Consider the following 19,302-nt stretch of genomic DNA (forward strand, 5'->3'; position numbering starts at 1 on the left):
CACAAAACACTTAACAGATTATTCTTTTAAAGACAGTTAACCACATTATTTAACTCATTTATTCCCTTCCTACTGGGTGTCAAGACGAGACATTCCCACACATCTCACGCTCTCATTAGGCACATTAGTCATTAGAGTTACGAGCAGCACTACATTCCACAGAGCAGAGCACTTTCTCCATTAACAAAGCAGTTCTCTCTATATCAGCATCGTATTACCACCGCATATTACCAGACACACTCACATCTGTGTCTGTGAATGTATGTGGGTATGTGTGTGTGTGTCACTTCAGAAGGCACCCCTGAGCTCCTCTATTTATGCAATCTCATCTCTTCCTTAGGAGCGTGAAGGGACACACACACACACACACACACACACACACACACACACACACACAACGACTTGCTGGGGATAACAGCATCTTAAGACGCCTCCTACTCCATTACAGGAAAGTTAACTTCTAAATGAGTTTCTGCCTTCAGCACAGTTCTGATTAGAAGCAGATTACAGACGGATCAATGTAAAGAAATAATAATACCCTGGCCATAAAGTAATCAGTTATGACTTGTTAGAAATATTATTGTCTCCCTCTGCCAAGGGACAGAAATATCCCTTTAAAGCTGACAGTCTGCACCTTTACCTCATAGTCATTGTATAATTTTAAATCTACGGTGCTGGAGTACAGAGCCAAAACAACAACAAATGTGTCAATGTCCCAATACTTTTGGAGCTCACTGTATTTCCAGGGTGTTTGAGGGGTGCACTTAAATCTCGCTGGATTGATTGCTCTCATTCTATTCCTGTGGTACTCTTTCATACTCTTACTTGGGCCTGTCATTTTTTCCTGTTAAAGTCACGGTGTCGGAAGTGTTTTTGTATTGCTGTCAAACACACCCCGACAATGACTGAAATTGGCTCAATAGAATACATTGTCTATAAGACCGCTACACCTTCGTTTGGGATTTAACACATCATCTGAACACTTACATCACAAGAAAGAGAAGAAAGATAACTTTATTTTAAAGGATGTTTGTTTTTTGTTGAATTGGAAAAAAAGTAAAGATTTGATACAGTTTAAATGTTTACAAATTAAATGCGTTGAAATGAAAGCAACTTCCAAAAATGAAAACTCAAATTACAGTTAACAGTATTATGTCTGATCTCCAAAACAATGTAAAGTATGTTTAGATAGGTGTAAACATGTTGAGCTAAGGCTATCCTGCTATTGCCACTCTTGTTAAATTACGCAAGAGAATGTGACAACAGTAATTAATGAGGCAGACTAGACAGAACAGGTGAGTGCAGGTAGGGTAGACAGAACAGGTGAGTACAGGTAGGGTAGACAGAACAGGTGAATACAGGTAGGGTAGACAGAACAGGTGAGTGCAGGTAGGGTAGACAGAACAGGTGAGTACAGGTAGGGTAGACAGAACAGGTGAGTACAGGTAGGGTGGACAGAACAGGTGAGTGCAGGTAGGGTAGACAGAACAGGTGAGTACAGGTAGGGTGGACAGAACAGGTGAGTACAGGTAGGGTAGACAGAACAGGTGAGTGCAGGTAGGGTAGACAGAACAGGTGAGTGCAGGTAGGGTAGACAGAACAGGTGAGTGCAGGTAGGGTAGACAGAACAGGTGAGTACAGGTAGGGTGGACAGAACAGGTGAGTACAGGTAGGGTAGACAGAACAGGTGAGTGCAGGTAGGGTAGACAGAACAGGTGAGTGCAGGTAGGGTAGACAGAACAGGTGAGTACAGGTAGGGTAGACAGAACAGGTGAGTACAGGTAGGGTGGACAGAACAGGTGAGTACAGGTAGGGTAGACAGAACAGGTGAGTGCAGGTAGGGTAGACAGAACAGGTGAATACAGGTAGGGTAGACAGAACAGGTGAGTGCAGGTAGGGTAGACAGAACAGGTGAATACAGGTAGGGTAGACAGAACAGGTGAATACAGGTAGGGTGGACATAACAGGTGAGTGCAGGTAGGGTAGACAGAACAGGTGAATACAGGTAGGGTGGACAGAACAGGTGAGTGCAGGTAGGGTAGACAGAACAGGTGAATACAGGTAGGGTAGACAGAACAGGTGAATACAGGTAGGGTAGACAGAACAGGTGAGTGCAGGTGGGGTAGACAGAACAGGTGAGTGCAGGTAGGGTAGACAGAACAGGTGAGTGCAGGTAGGGTAGACAGAACAGGTGAGTACAGGTAGGGTAGACAGAACAAGTGTTTGTTGTTGCAGCCCTGTTCCACCCCTTTATGTAAATGTAGTCATATATGCAAATAGACCCTGTGTATTTAACAAAATGAGGCACATATCATTTTCATTATTTTAACACAAAATATAAAATAAATACCTGATACAATTAGAAAATGTATATATGACTGCATTCTAAAAAAAAAAACTGGGACATTTTACAATAAATGTAATACCTGAATTCCCACCAAAATCCCTGAACTCTTTTTTTACGTGCTATAATTCATTCAAAACGTGATGGATAAAAAATAAATCAACAATTTTGGAGTATCTTCATCCATTGTCCAAGTGTTGCATTTATAAGAATTGTTTTTAAAACTGTTTAAGAATTTTGATGACCATTGCTATTTGTATTATTTGACGTTAGCCTATTACAGAAATGTAATATTCCTCTTTTGGGAGAAATTTGATTCACTTGAGAGATTTTCAAACACACTCCCTCTCCCCGGAATAGATTTCAATAGATTAATAATAATATCATCTAGTGTAGCTAGAATGGCCTTTGTAGTTTTGGCTCCTATTCTTATTGCTGCCATAGGCAAAAGAAATTGAGGGTACTGTTTGGATAAGTACCTGAGGTGCACAGGACAAAAAGGAACGCCACTGGATGAATTTGATTCACTTTGAAAGGGTCAAACAACCATATATGATCATGTGTTACTTATTAGTTATCACAGTACTAAAAATAAAGACATTTAAGAATAGGCACCTACCTGTGAGATATGTGTTGTGGGAGGAGTTGATGAAGTAATGAGGCAGTGGTAGGGTCATGTCTTCACTCTGGTCCAGTTTCTCTGGGGGGATGATGCTGTTCTCTTCACTAATCAGGTACTTCGCAAAGCCGTCCACCGAGATCTGACCTGCGGGAACACAGACAAACACACAACATGTTACAGAAGGTAGCTGGTTGGACTGTAGTAGGGCTGTCCCCAACTCAAAAAAATCTTGGGCAACCAAAAGTTGTCTGTTTTAAACGTGTATTTTTCCATATATAGACAAATTGTGTTTTAATAAAGTCAACAATATGTATTGAGCTTGTCTGATGCTTTAAGTTTACGGTTTTATGAAATAAACAAATGCCTCAAGAGGGCGCCAGAGATCTAGATAACCAGAAGAAAAAAACCTGACCCAACTATTCTCCTCCCGCTCCTGTTGGCTTTCGCAGATTCTGCCATTACTCTCCTGAAGTTGCCGGTAATAGGCTACATGAGGAGTCAGCAACTTTTCTCCTATGGAATGCCAATTTATCTTACCATTTCTACCGATCTGTGTGCCAGTTATGGTTTTCACATACACATTGTCGTGAAACAGTTTCATTTAATTTATAATAAGGTCTTCGTATCTCAAAATCATTGTCATGTGGTTAATCAAAATTCTATACAAATCTAAATGAAAATGATACAAACCTAAAAAGTAACTTCTATTGCCATTGTCAACTATGTTAAAACAGCCTACATGAAGCCAACAAATAAAAACATTGCAGCCTGCAGGTAGAAAATATCCTGATGAAAAGAAATATCCTATAAATCACATTGGCTACACATGGCCTGTCTGCAACGAATTTGAAACATTGTATCAACTATTAACTTGGTTACAGCAGAAGCTTTTGCTAGCGAACTTGCAACATTGTATAAAATATTCTGGGCCCTCAGTTTCCTGGACCAGTGAGCTCGGGACAGACACAGCTGGAGGCTATTTGCACAAGGGATAAGAAGCAGTGCTTGACTTGGGCAGGAGCTCACTGGAGCCAAGTACCAGCACCTAAAATGTTCTACTGCTTGAGCTCCTGTTCCTCTTATAGAATCAATAGTATTGTGGATCTGCTCCTGCATCTAAATATAAACAGTACCAGCAGACAAAATGATACCATACCCTATTTCAGTCCGAGTCAAGCACTGATAAGAAGTAATCAGATAGGCCATTTTATGACGTTTCCATTTGATCAGAGCATGACATTTTTCCCTTTCATGCTGAGTGGTAATCGAAAGGGAGAGAGCAGGAAATATTTTTAAAATACATCGAGGAACTATTGCAATTCTCAATGGATGTAAAAACAGACTTTGTTTGCTTGCTGTTTGAGGTGAAGAAAACATCACTTTAAGAAGCTCCACAGGTCATTAGTGGTGATGCGTTAAGCCAATCAGAAATAGTATCAGATCCCCAAATGGGAACATTTATATGTCTACATTTGCGCGCAGGTCAGGTAGCCTATAGGCCTACTTCTATGCGTGCGCGTTCTTATTCAGCATTAACAAGAGAACTCCAAACAAAAGACAATGACTAAATTGACAAAACTCGTAAATGGAAAGAAATAAACCATAACTTGTTTCTCACAAGTGTAGCCTAGGCTATGCACTCTGCAAACAACGTGTCCACTCCAACAATGATAACGGGAAGACTGGAATAATATTGAATGCATTAACATAAATTATCGTAAGCAAAGTAACAAACATTCTAGATGAGAAATTACAGGAATTAACGGTAAATGTACTTCTGGTGAAATATGTAATGGGGAATTGATCTACACTAACAATCAAACAATTCACACAATGAAGTTATTAAACAATGAATGTGCACAAATTGTCGGGAGAGAGCGCATTCTGGAGAGAGAAGTGCATTGTGCATCTGGGCGCGTGGTCAATCCGATGTCTGCATTGGCCATGCAGCATTTACTGTGATACTGCCTCAGCAGACGTCAGGGCATTCATACTTCTTGCGCTTCGCGGAGCAGTGCAGAGCTGTTGTCAAGGAAGTGAGTTTGTGTTTTCTACAGGATGTACCGCCCCCACCTACCGTCAACCAATCATGTCAATGCGGTGCTATCCTCTGCATTGTTACGAAATTGGGAGGTGCATGGCGATGCGGTACGGAGCTCGATTTGGCATCTGGAGGCTCACACCCTCCATCTGGAGACTTCGAACACATTTTTGGATCAAGCATAAATTGGCTTTTGGTCTAGGCCTCCGTGATGGATTAGTTCACTGAGAGGGCGCAAATATATATATATATATATGTTACTGTTTGTTACTGTTTGACTAAAACAATCGCTATTTGTTACTGCTCAACTAAAACAATCTCTATTTGTTACTGCTCAACTAAAACAATCTCTGTTTGCTACTGTTTGACTACAACAATCTATTTCTTACTGCTCAACTAAAACAATCTCAATTTGTTACTGCTCAACTAAAACAATCTCTATTTGTTACTGTTTGACTAAAACAATCTCTATTTGTTACTGCTCGACTAAAACAATCTCTATTTGTTACTGCTAGACTAAAACAATCTCTATTTGCTACTGTTTGACTAAAACAATCTATTTGTTACTGCTCGACTAAAACAATCTCTATTTGTTACTGTTTGACTAAAACAATCTCTATTTGTTACTGCTCAACTAAAACAATCTCTATTTGTTACTGCTCGACTAAAACAATTACTATTTGTTACTGCTCGACTAAAACAATCTCTATTTGTTACTGCTCGACTAAAACAATCTCTATTTGTTACTGCTCGACTAAAACAATCTCTATTTGTTACTGCCCAACTAAAACAATCTCTATTTGTTACTGCTCGACTAAAACAATCTCTATTTGTTACTGTTCAACTAAAACAATCTCTATTTGTTACTGCTCGACTAAAACAATCTCTATTTGTTACTGCTCGACTAAAACAATCTCTTTGTTACTGCTCGACTAAAACAATCTCTATGTGTTACTGCTCGACTAAAACAATCTCTATTTGTTACTGTTCAACTAAAACAATCTCTACTTGTTACTGTTTGACTAAAACAATCTCTATTTGTTACTGCTCAACTAAAACAATCTCTATTTGTTACTGTTCAACTAAAACAATCTCTATTTGTTACTGTTTGACTAAAACAATCTCTATTTCTTACTGCTCGACTAAAACAATCTCTATTTGTTACTGCTCGACTAAAACAATCTCTATTTGTTACTGCTCAACTAAAACAATTACTATTTGTTACTGCTCGACTAAAACAATTACTATTTGTTACTGCTCGACTAAAACAATCTCTATTTGTTACTGCTCGACTAAAACAATCTCTATTTGTTACTGCTCGACTAAAACAATCTCTATTTGTTACTGCTCGACTAAAACAATCTCTATTTGTTACTGCTCGACTAAAACAATCTCTATTTGTTACTGCTCGACTAAAACAATCTCTATTTGTTACTGCTCGACTAAAACAATCTCTATTTGTTACTGCTCGACTAAAACAATCTCTATTTGTTACTGCTCGACTAAAACAATCTCTATTTGTTACTGTTCAACTAAAACAATCTCTATTTGCTACTGTTTGACTAAAACAATCTCTATTTGTTACTGCTCAACTAAAACAATCTCTATTTGTTACTGCTCGACTAAAACAATTACTATTTGTTACTGCTCGACTAAAACAATCTCTATTTGTTACTGCTCGACTAAAACAATCTCTATTTGTTACTGCTCGACTAAAACAATCTCTATTTGTTACTGCTCGACTAAAACAATCTCTATTTGTTACTGCTCGACTAAAACAATCTCTATTTGTTACTGTTTGACTACAACAATCTCTATTTGTTACTGCTCGACTAAAACAATCTCTATTTGTTACTGTTCAACTAAAACAATCTCTATTTGTTACTGTTTGACTAAAACAATCTCTATTTGTTACTGCTCGACTAAAACAATCTCTATTTGTTACTGCTCGACTAAAACAATCTCTATTTGTTACTGCTCAACTAAAACAATCTCTATTTGTTACTGCTCGACTAAAACAATTACTATTTGTTACTGCTCGACTAAAACAATCTCTATTTGTTACTGTTTGACTAAAACAATCTCTATTTGTTACTGCTCAACTAAAACAATTACTATTTGTTACTGCTCGACTAAAACAATCTCTATTTGTTACTGCTCGACTAAAACAATTACTAGTTGTTACTGCTCGACTAAAACAATCTCTATTTGTTACTGTTTGACTAAAACAATTTCTATTTGTTACTGCTCGACTAAAACAATCTCTATTTGTTACTGCTCAACTAAAACAATCTCTATTTGTTACTGCTCGACTAAAACAATCTTGGTCGAAAGCCTAAAGACCAAACAATCGACCAGTAATGCTAATTGGGATCAGCCCTAAACTGTAGCTGTTTTAGTATACCCTCACTACTCAAACATCTGGCGAAGCCCTCCGCCCACCTCTGACCTGCAGGATGAGAAGATGAGCAGAACAACAGAGACAACAGTCAGAGAGAGTAGAAATACTGGAAGACAACATGTTAAATGTTGTCAGCTTTGTAGTATGGTGTGTAGGTTTAGCTACGTGTTAGGTTGAAGAGCTAAACCCATTAGAGTTGAAACCTGCTCATATCCAGAACTGCTGCTAACAGAAGCAGACAGACTGTAACCTGCTGATTGATCACTAGTGTAACCTGCTAACAGAAGCAGACAGGCTGTAACCTGCTGATTGATCACTAGTGTAACCTGCTAACAGAAGCAGACAGACTAACCTGCTGATTGATCACTAGTGTAACCTGCTAATAGAAGCAGACAGGCTGTAACCTGCTGATTGATCACTAGTGTAACCTGCTAACAGAAGCAGACAGGCTGTAACCTGCTGATTGATCACTAGTGTAACCTGCTAACAGAAGCAGACAGGCTGTAACCTGCTGATTGATCACTAGTGTAACCTGCTAACAGAAGCAGACAGGCTGTAACCTGCTGATTGATCACTAGTGTAACCTGCTAACAGAAGCAGACAGGCTGTAACCTGCTGATTGATCACTAGTGTAACCTGCTAACAGAAGCAGACAGGCTGTAACCTGCTGATTGATCACTAGTGTAACCTGCTAACAGAAGCAGACAGACTGTAACCTGCTGATTGATCACTAGTGTAACCTGCTAACAGAAGCAGACAGACTGTAACCTGCTGATTGATCACTAGTGTAGCATGCTAACAGAAGCAGACAGGCTGTAACCTGCTGATTGATCACTAGTGTAACCTGCTAACAGAAGCAGACAGACTGTAACCTGCTGATTGATCACTAGTGTAACCTGCTAACAGAAGCAGACAGACTGTAACCTGCTGATTGATCACTAGTGTAACATGCTAACAGAAGCAGACAGGCTGTAACCTGCTGATTGATCACTAGTGTAACCTGCTAACAGAAGCAGACAGGCTGTAACCTGCTGATTGATCACTAGTGTAACCTGCTAACAGAAGCAGACAGACTGTAACCTGCTGATTGATCACTAGTGTAACCTGCTAACAGAAGCAGACAGGCTGTAACCTGCTGATTGATCACTAGTGTAACCTGCTAACAGAAGCAGACAGACTGTAACCTGCTGATTGATCACTAGTGTAACCTGCTAACAGAAGCAGACAGGCTGTAACCTGCTGATTGATCACTAGTGTAGCATGCTAACAGAAGCAGACAGGCTGTAACCTGCTGATTGATCACTAGTGTAACCTGCTAACAGAAGCAGACAGGCTGTAACCTGCTGATTGATCACTAGTGTAACCTGCTAACAGAAGCAGACAGACTGTAACCTGCTGATTGATCACTAGTGTAACCTGCTAACAGAAGCAGACAGGCTGTAACCTGCTGATTGATCACTAGTGTAACCTGCTAACAGAAGCAGACAGGCTGTAACCTGCTGATTGATCACTAGTGTAGCATGCTAACAGAAGCAGACAGGCTGTAACCTGCTGATTGATCACTAGTGTAACCTGCTAACAGAAGCAGACAGACTGTAACCTGCTGATTGATCACTAGTGTAACCTGCTAACAGAAGCAGACAGGCTGTAACCTGCTGATTGATCACTAGTGTAACCTGCTAACAGAAGCAGACAGGCTGTAACCTGCTGATTGATCACTAGTGTAACCTGCTAACAGAAGCAGACAGGCTGTAACCTGCTGATTGATCACTAGTGTAACCTGATGGGAGATGTTTGACCATTCACATTTTCAGCCATCGACACATTCCCTCATTCGATCAGTGTGTGTCACAGGAGGCTGCTGAGGGGAGGACGGCTCATAATAATGGCTGGATCGGAGTCAATGGGATCAAACTATGTGTTTGATGTGTTTTACACAGTTAAGTACGCTCTGTTCCAGTTACTACTGCTAACCCTTCCTCCCCAGTTATGTGGGGTGTGTGTGTGTCTAAATTAGAGGGCAACTGAAATCAATCTCAGGGACAAAGGCTGTTTCAATCCCAGACTATAAGGACCTATGACACACACTGAGTCACCCTACAATCCATACTCTGGTGCACTTACAGCGTTTGTGTGTGTGATCAATCGTACAACCCAGAGGCAAAGGATGTTGGAATAACTAATAAGTGCTTTTAGCTTCCAGATTTAAAATCACTCAAACATCGAATAGTATTCTACATGAAGTAATCAGGTGCATGAAGCTGAATGGTGCTGAATAAAAGCTGCATTTGACACTTCAAACCCTCCAGCTCTCCTGACGGACATGCTCCCTTTAAATCATACCCATCACTTACACACACACACACACACACACACACACACACACACACACACTAAACCAGCATCCTTTGATCAATGATCTCCATAGCGGGGTATCCAGGGAAATAAACGCTAACACAAGCAGCCAATTAGCCTCGCTCAACCGCACAGGCACACAGAACTAACGACTGTCGCACGCATGCACCAACGCACACACGCACGCACGCACAGGCGCACACACATGCATGTGCACACACCTATCTCCCTCTGTGATAAAATCCCTCTGTCATACAGCTGAACAGCTCAGGCGTACGACTAAAACACATACCCCCCCACCAGCATACACCACTCCCAACTACCAATACAAACACAATTGAAATAGCAACATACTGTACACAAAGGCAAACATGCTTGGGGCTTTAATGCATTAGCTCACTAACATGCTAATATTCTAACTGAAGCTAACTCCTCTCCTTACTCCTATATTGCATGGAACACATTCAATCGCTAATTTGCTAGCTCGTTTATGCTAATTAATGCAGCTCTGCCCTCTGCAGACTTTCACGGCTAATTAACAGTGTTCTCTCTGTGACATATGGAGCTAGCCGGATCCCTGGGGAGACCACAGAGGACAGCTTTAAACTCGTACAGACTTCACCTCGGCAGGGACACTGGAGAGGGTAAGCTGATCCTAGATCTGTGGCTGAAGGGCTCCTTCTACTTAGCCTGTGGCTGTAGGACTCCTTCTACCTAGCCTGTGGCTGTAGGACACCTTCTACCTAGCCTGTGGCTGTAGGACTCCTTCTACCTAGCCTGTGGCTGTAGGACTCCTTCTACCTAGCCTGTGGCTGTAGGGTTCCTTCTACCTAGCCTGTGGCTGTAGGGCTCCTTCTACCTAGCCTGAGGCTGTAGGGCTCCTTCTACCTAGCCTGTGGCTGTAGGGCTCCTTCTACCTAGCCTGTGGCTGTAGGGCTCCTTCTACCTAGCCTGTGGCTGTAGGGCTCCTTCTACCTAGCCTGTGGCTGTAGGGCTCCTTCTACCTAGCCTGTGCCTGTAGGGCTCCTTCTATCTAGCCTGTGGCTGTAGGGCTCCTTCTACCTAGCCTGTGGCTGTAGGGCTCCTTCTACCTAGCCTGTGGCTGTAGGGCTCCTTCTACCTAGCCTGTGGCTGTAGGGCTCCTTCTACCTAGCCTGTGGCTGTAGGGCTCCTTCTACCTAGCCTGTGGCTGTAGGGCTCCTTCTACCTAGCCTGTGGCTGTAGGGCTCCTTCTACCTAGCCTGTGGCTGTAGGGCTCCTTCTACCTAGCCTGTGCCTGTAGGGCTCCTTCTACCTAGCCTGTGGCTGTAGGGCTCCTTCTACCTAGCCTGTGGCTGTAGGGCTCCTTCTACCTAGCCTGAGGCTGTAGGGCTCCTTCTACCTAGCCTGTGGCTGTAGGGCTCCTTCTACCTAGCCTGAGGCTGTAGGGCTCCTTCTACCTAGCCTGTGGCTGTAGGGCTCCTTCTACCTAGCCTGTGGCTGTAGGGCTCCTTCTACCTAGCCTGTGGCTGTAGGGCTCCTTCTACCTAGCCTGTGGCTTTGGGGCTCCTTCTACCTAGCCTGTGGCTGTAGGGCTCCTTCTACCTAGCCTGTGGCTGTAGGGCTCCTTCTACCTAGCCTGAGGCTGTAGGGCTCCTTCTACCTAGCCTGTGGCTGTAGGGCTCCTTCTACCTAGCCTGTGGCTGTAGGGCTCCTTCTACCTAGCCTGTGGCTGTAGGGCTCCTTCTACCTAGCCTGTGGCTGTAGGGCTCCTTCTACCTAGCCTGTGGCTGTAGGGCTCCTTCTACCTAGCCTGTGGCTGTAGGGCTCCTTCTACCTAGCCTGTGGCTGTAGGGCTCCTTCTACCTAGCCTGTGGCTGTAGGGCTCCTTCTACCTAGCCTGTGGCTGTAGGGCTCCTTCTACCTAGCCTGTGGCTGTAGGGCTCCTTCTACCTAGCCTGTGGCTGTAGGGCTCCTTCTACCTAGCCCGTGGCTGTAGGACTCCTTCTACCTAGCCTGTGGCTGTAGGGCTCCTTCTACCTAGCCTGTGCCTGTAGGGCTCCTTCTACCTAGCCTGTGGCTGTAGGGCTCCTTCTACCTAGCCTGAGGCTGTAGGGCTCCTTCTACCTAGCCTGTGGCTGTAGGGCTCCTTCTACCTAGCCTGTGGCTGTAGGGCTCCTTCTACCTAGCCTGTGGCTGTAGGGCTCCTTCTACCTAGCCTGAGGCTGTAGGACTCCTTCTACCTAGCCTGTGGCTGTAGGGCTCCTTCTACCTAGCCTGTGGCTGTAGGGCTCCTTCTACCTAGCCTGAGGCTGTAGGGCTCCTTCTACCTAGCCTGTGGCTGTAGGGCTCCTTCTACCTAGCCTGTGGCTGTAGGGCTCCTTCTACCTAGCCTGTGGCTGTAGGACTCCTTCTACCTAGCCTGTGGCTGTAGGGCTCCTTCTACCTAGCCTGTGGCTGTAGGACTCCTTCTACCTAGCCTGTGGCTGTAGGGCTCCTTCTACCTAGCCTGTGGCTGTAGGGCTCCTTCTACCTAGCCTGTGGCTGTAGGACTCCTTCTACCTAGCCTGTGGCTGTAGGGCTCCTTCTACCTAGCCTGTGGCTGTAGGGCTCCTTCTACCTAGCCTGTGGCTTGGGACAGTGGGAACTTTTATCATAACCCCGACACGGTGACCAACTTTGACAGCTGTGTGGATGTCTGACTGGTTTTTAAGAAACAAATTAGCCCTGTTGTGTGTTAATGAGAGTGTATCAAAGCCTTGTATAATCTCTTCTACCAGAGTGTAACGAACGTCTGAATGCTTTCCCTACGGTCAACATAAATTCCTTTAAACACTGTAAAAACCTGCCAGTATTAGGTAGACTCCCCTCACAAACAGAGGCTTATACTTTAAGTTAGTACTAGTTTGTAAGTCACTACAATGGCAGGTTGGATTGAAGGATTCAAATGCTGCTAGGCTTTCCAGAGTTAAAGTTCACAGTAAGATCATCAAAGGTCTATACAGATTTGATTTAGACACATAACTGACTTGGACCAAATACTAAACTTTTGACTACTTTAATACACATATAAGTCAATTTTCCACAATTGTTTTGGTCCCCTAAAGAAAGTGCTGTAATTTATAAACGGTTCGCCCGATATGTTTGAAAATACCCTAAAACTAAAGCTGACAGTCTGTACTTTAACCTCATAGTCATGTATTATTCCTGTCCTACTCCCCTCAGGCCTTGTTACTACTCCTGTCCTACTCCCCTCAGGCCCTGTTACTTCTCCTGTCCTACTCCCCTCAGGCCCTGTTACTTCTCCTGTCCTACTCCCCTCAGGCCCTGTTACACTTCCTGTCCTACTCCCCTCAGGCCCTGTTACTACTCCCGTCCTATTCCCCTCAGGCCCTGTTACTACGCCTGTCCTACTCCCCTCAGGCCCTGTTACTATTCCTGTCCTACTCCCCTCAGGCCCTGTTACTACTCCTGTCCTACTCCACTCAGGCCCTGTTACTCCTCCTGTCCTACTCCCCTCAGGCCCTGTTACCACTCCTGTCCTACTCCCCTCAGGCCCTGTTACTACAACTGTCCTACTCCCCTCAGGCCCTGTTACTATTCCTGTCCTACTCCCCTCAGGCCCTGTTACTACTCCTGTCCTACTCCCCTCAGGCCCTGTTACTACTCCTGTCCTACTCCCCTCAGGCCCTGTTACTACTCCTGTCCTACTCCCCTCAGAACCTGTTACTACTCCTGTCCTACTCCCCTCAGGCCCTGTTACTACTCCTGTCCTACTCCCCTCAGGCCCTGTTACTACTCCTGTCCTACTCCCCTCAGGCCCTGTTACTACTCCTGTCCTACTCCCCTCAGGCCCAGTTAATACTCCTGTCCTACTCCCCTCAGGCCCTGTCCTACTCCCCTCAGGCCCTGTTACTAGTCCTGTCCTACTCCCCTCAGGCCCTGTTACCACTCCTGTCCTACTCCCCTCAGGTCCTGTTACATCTCCTGTCCTACTCCCCTCAGGCCCTGTTACTACTCCTGTCCTACTCCCCTCAGGCCCTGTTACTACTCCTGTCCTACTCCCCTCAGGCCCAGTTACTGCTCCTGTCCTACTCCCCTCAGGCCCTGTTACTACTCCTGTTCTACTCCCCTCAGGCCCTGTTACTCCTCCTGTCCTACTCCCCTCAGGCCGTTAATTATCCTGTCCTACTCCCCTCAGGCCCTGTTACCTCTCCTGTCCTACTCCCCTCAGGCCCTGTTACTCCTCCTGTCCTACTCCCCTCAGGTCCTGTTCTACACCTGTCCTACTCCCCTCAGGCCCTGTTACTCTTCCTGTCCTACTCCCCTCAGGCCCTGTTACTACTCCTGTCCTACTCCCCTCAGGCCGTTAATTATCCTGTCCTACTCCCCTCAGGCCCTGTTACTTCTCCTGTCCTACTCCCCTCAGGCCCTGTTACTACTCCTGTCCTACTCCCCTCAGGCCCTGTTACTATTCCTGTCCTACTCCCCTCAGGCCCTGTTACTACTCCTGTCCTACTCCACTCAGGCCCTGTTACTCCTCCTGTCCTACTCCCCTCAGGCCCTGTTACCACTCCTGTCCTACTCCCCTCAGGCCCTGTTACTACAACTGTCCTACTCCTCTCAGGCCCTGTTACTATTCCTGTCCTACTCCCCTCAAGCCCTGTTACTACTCCTGTCCTACTCCCCTCAGGCCCTGTTACTACTCCTGTCCTACTCCCCTCAGGCCCTGTTACTAGTCCTGTCCTACTCCCCTCAGGCCCTGTTACTACTCCTGTCCTACTCCCCTCAGGCCCAGTTAATACTCCTGTCCTACTCCCCTCAGGCCCTGTTACTTCTGCTGTCCTACTCCCCTCAGGCCCTGTTACTACTCCTGTCCTACTCCCCTCAGGCCCTGTTACTACTCCTGTCCTACTCCCCTCAGGCCCTGTTACTACTCCTGTCCTACTCCCCTCAGGCCCTGTTACTCATCCTGTCCTACTCCCCTCAGGCCGTTGGCCGTTAATCATCCTGTCCTACTCCCCTCAGGCCCTGTTACTACTCCTGTCCTACTCCCCTCAGGCCCTGTTACTACTCCTGTCCTACTCCCCTCAGGCCCTGTTACTACTCCCGTCCTACTCCCCTCAGGCCCTGTTACTACTCCCGTCCTACTCCCCTCAGGCCCTGTTACTACTCCTGTCCTACTCCCCTCAGGCCCTGTCCTACTCCCCTCAGGCCCTGTTACTAGTCCTGTCCTACTCCCCTCAGGCCCTGTTACCACTCCTGTCCTACTCCCCTCAGGCCCTGTTACAAGTCCTGTCCTACTCCCCTCAGGCCCTGTTACTACTCCTGTCCTACTCCCCTCAGGCCCTGTTACTACGCCTGTCCTACTCCCCTCAGGCCCTGTTACTACTCCTGTCCTACTCTCCTCAGGCCATGTTGCTACTCCTGTCCTACTCCCCTCAGGCCCTGTTACTATTCCTGTCCTACTCTCCTCAGGCCCTGTTACTCCTCCTGTCCTACTCCCTTCAGGCCCTGTTACTACGCCTGTCCTACTCCCCTCAGGCCCTGTTACTACTCCTGTCCTACTCTCCTCAGGCCATGTTACTCCTCCTGTCCTACTCCCCTCAGGCCCTGTTACTACGCCTGTCCTACTCCCTTCAGGCCCTGTTACTACTCCTGTCCTACTCCCCTCAGGCCCTGTTACTATTCCTGTCCTACTCTCCTCAGGCCATGTTACTCCTCCTGTCCTACTCCCCTCAGGCCCTGTTACTACTCCTGTCCTACTCCCCTCAGGCCCTGTTACTTCAGACCTTGGAAAAGGGCATGTGTGAGTGTGTGTGTGTGTATGTGTGTGTGTGTGTGTGTGTGTGTGTGTGTGTGTGTGTGTGTGTGTGTGTGTGTGTGTGTGAGTGTGTGTGTGTGTAACTCTTCAGAGCAGATGGCAGTCTTTCCTCTGCCCCAGGCTATATAAATACTGCAGAGGGAAATCTGGCATTCAGACTGGGACGGCAGAGAGAGGGATGTGAGCGCGCGCGAGTGTGTGTGTGTATATGGAAGGGCCACTGATTCGTGAGCCAGGGATGAACTGGAGGAAGGAAAACTGATGGTGTCTTGTTCTTGAAGAAATACATAGTGTACTCTGTAAGGTCAATTTGAAATCAAGAAACAGATCAAATTTGGCCTGGGAAATCTTGCAGAAGCATGATTGACCTGTTGTCTGTTTGACCGCCTAAAAAGTTAAAAGCAGCAGAAAACGCAAGCTCATAATAAACCACAACCCCATGGTCACAGAAAATCACAGGCCCATAACAAACCACAACCCCATGGTCACAGAAAATCACAGGCCCATAATAAACCACAACCCCATGGTCACAGAAAATCACAGGCTCGTAATATACCACAACCCCATGGTCACAGAAAATCACAGGCCCATAATAAACCACAACCCCATGGTCACAGAAAATCACAGGCTCATAATATACCACAACCCCATGGTCACAGAAAATCACAGGCTCATAATATACCACAACCCCATGGTCACAGAAAATCACAGGCCCATAATAAACCACAACCCCATGGTCACAGAAAATCAGAGGCTCATAATATACCACAACCCCATGGTCACAGAAAATCACAGGCTCATAATATACCACAACCCCATGGTCACAGAAAATCACAGGCCCATAATATACCACAACCCCATGGTCACAGAAAATCACAGGCCCATAATATACCACAACCCCATGTTCACAGAAAATCACAGGCTCATAATATACCACAACCCCATGGTCACAGAAAATCACAGGCCCATAATATACCACAACCCCATGTTCACAGAAAATCACAGGCTCATAATATACCACAACCACATGGTCACAGAAAATCACAGGCTCATAATATACCACAACCCCATGGTCACAGAAAATCACAGGCTCATAATATACCACAACCCCATGGTCACAGGAAATCACAGGCTCATAATATACCACAACCCCATGGTCACAGAAAATCACAGGCTCATAAAATACCACAACCCCATGGTCACAGAAAATCACAGGCTCATAATATACCACAACCCCATGGTCACAGAAAATCACAGGCTCATAATATACCACAACCCCATGGTCACAGAAAATCACAGGCTCATAATATACCACAACCCCATGGTCACAGAAAATCACAGGCTCATAATATACCACAACCACATGGTCACAGAAAATCACAGGCTCATAATATACCACAACCCCATGGTCACAGAAAATCACAGGCTCGTAATATACCACAACCCCATGGTCACAGAAAATCACAGGCTCATAATATACCACAACCCCATGGTCACAGAAAATCACAGGCCCGTAATATACCACAACCCCATGGTCACAGAAAATCACAGGCTCATAATATACCACAACCCCATGGTCACAGAAAATCACAGGCTCATAATATACCACAACCCCATGGTCACAGAAAATCACAGGCCCATAATATACCACAACCCCATGTTCACAGAAAATCACAGGCTCATAATATACCACAACCCCATGGTCACAGAAAATCACAGGCCCATAATATACCACAACCCCATGTTCACAGAAAATCACAGGCTCATAATATACCACAACCACATGGTCACAGAATATCACAGGCTCATAATATACCACAACCCCATGGTCACAGAAAATCACAGGCTCATAATATACCACAACCCCATGGTCACAGGAAATCACAGGCTCATAATATACCACAACCCCATGGTCACAGAAAATCACAGGCTCATAAAATACCACAACCCCATGGTCACAGAAAATCACAGGCTCATAATATACCACAACCCCATGGTCACAGAAAATCACAGGCTCATAATATACCACAACCCCATGGTCACAGAAAATCACAGGCTCATAATATACCACAACCCCATGGTCACAGAAAATCACAGGCTCATAATATACCACAACCACATGGTCACAGAAAATCACAGGCTCATAATATACCACAACCCCATGGTCACAGAAAATCACAGGCTCGTAATATACCACAACCCCATGGTCACAGAAAATCACAGGCTCATAATATACCACAACCCCATGGTCACAGAAATCACAGGCCCATAATATACCACAACCCCATGGTCACAGAAAATCACAGGCTCATAATATACCACAACCCCATGGTCACAGAAAATCACAGGCTCATAATATACCACAACCCCATGGTCACAGAAAATCACAGGCTCATAATATACCACAACCCCATGGTCACAGAAAATCACAGGCTCATAAATATACCACAACCCCATGGTCACAGAAAATCACAGGCTCATAAATATACCACAACCCCATGGTCACAGAAAATCACAGGCTCATATTGTGACACCACGATACTGAACAGTTTCTTTCCAGAAGACACTGCATCTAAACTTGTGTCTCCTGTCCTCCTAAACGACACCCTATTCCCTATATAGTGCACTGCTTTTGACCAGGGCCCATAAGGGGAATATGGTGCCATTTTGGACTCCCCCCATCCCCTCCATCTAAAGCAGGCATCACTCCTCACTGTCTGACTGTCTAGAGACTATTAGTAGAACCAGCAGGACACCATGTGTAACTTCTGGCACGCTAGACACTGACTGTAACCACAGAGCTCTAAAACAGATAACCAGGGATGTAATAGATTTAGAATAACATGGTAATAAAGGGTTATTAACTCATTATAAAGTGGTTATAACGGTTCTAATAACAACATGTATAATAACATTGTTTTCAACTCAGTACTGCCAGTAGTCGGTGTCTGAAACAGTGTGGTGTGTATACCTGGGATGAGACAGGACTATTTCTTGATAACTATTTGACTGTTCTTCTAAATGAGGGGGAAACTGAGTGTGACTGTGTGATAGACAGTGTGTGTGTGTGAGTGTGTGTGTATGACACCAGTGTAAGCGTAACAGGTAAACAGACAGGTGTTCTCTACCAGCTAGCACTACTGCTCTCCAGCTGCTTGTTCTAGAAAGTAGTCCCCCCCCCCCACACACACACACACACACACTCTCTGTCTGACAGCAAAATAAAGAAGGTAATGTATGAGGGAGGAATGAAGTGTACAGCAAGGCTGTACGTGAGAGAGAGTTGGGTTTTTAGAACTGTGTTGGCCCCTTGGATGCGGCTGAGTGGTTTCTATGGTAACTGCCCTGCCAAACTCACCACCCCTCCAGAGAAGGGGGGTGAATGTGTACTCTCAAAACACCAGAGTTCCTCTAAAACAATGAATGTGTGTGTGTGAGTGCATGTGTGTGTGTGTGTGTGTGTGTGACTCATGCCAACCTTTCTGCACCAGCATTTCATTGAGTTCATACTTGTCCAGCAGGCTCTGAACCTGTTCAGGTTTGAGAGGAGGGTAGAGGATCTCGTTGAGACGAGGGTCTCTCTGTCGGAAGTTTATAAAGTCAGTCAGCTGCTCCACTGTCAGGTAGGGTTTGCTTTTAGCTCCACTAGGAGAGAGGGAGGAGAGGAGAAGATGGAGGGAGATAGGGGAGGAGAGGAGAGAGGGAGGAGAGAAGAGAGCAGAGGAGAGGAGGAGAA

At 45.2% G+C, this 19,302-nt stretch overlaps 1 protein-coding gene across 1 annotated transcript in view; it reads right to left on the reverse strand.

Moving 5' to 3' along the window:
* Positions 1 to 19,216, reverse strand: part of LOC115199598 (1-phosphatidylinositol 4,5-bisphosphate phosphodiesterase beta-1-like) — a gene marked incomplete at its 5' end in the record, with an annotated part of 78,837 nt that extends 59,621 nt beyond the window's left edge. The window contains 2 exons of the mRNA XM_029762299.1: positions 2,964 to 3,110; positions 19,045 to 19,216. Coding sequence (XP_029618159.1) covers positions 2,964 to 3,110; positions 19,045 to 19,216 — 319 coding nt within the window. The remainder of the gene's footprint in view (positions 1 to 2,963; positions 3,111 to 19,044) is intronic.
* Between the last annotated feature and the right edge of the window lie 86 nt (positions 19,217 to 19,302).

Source organism: Salmo trutta, chromosome 1, assembly GCF_901001165.1.
Source record: "Salmo trutta chromosome 1, fSalTru1.1, whole genome shotgun sequence".
Taxonomy (NCBI): domain Eukaryota; kingdom Metazoa; phylum Chordata; class Actinopteri; order Salmoniformes; family Salmonidae; genus Salmo; species Salmo trutta.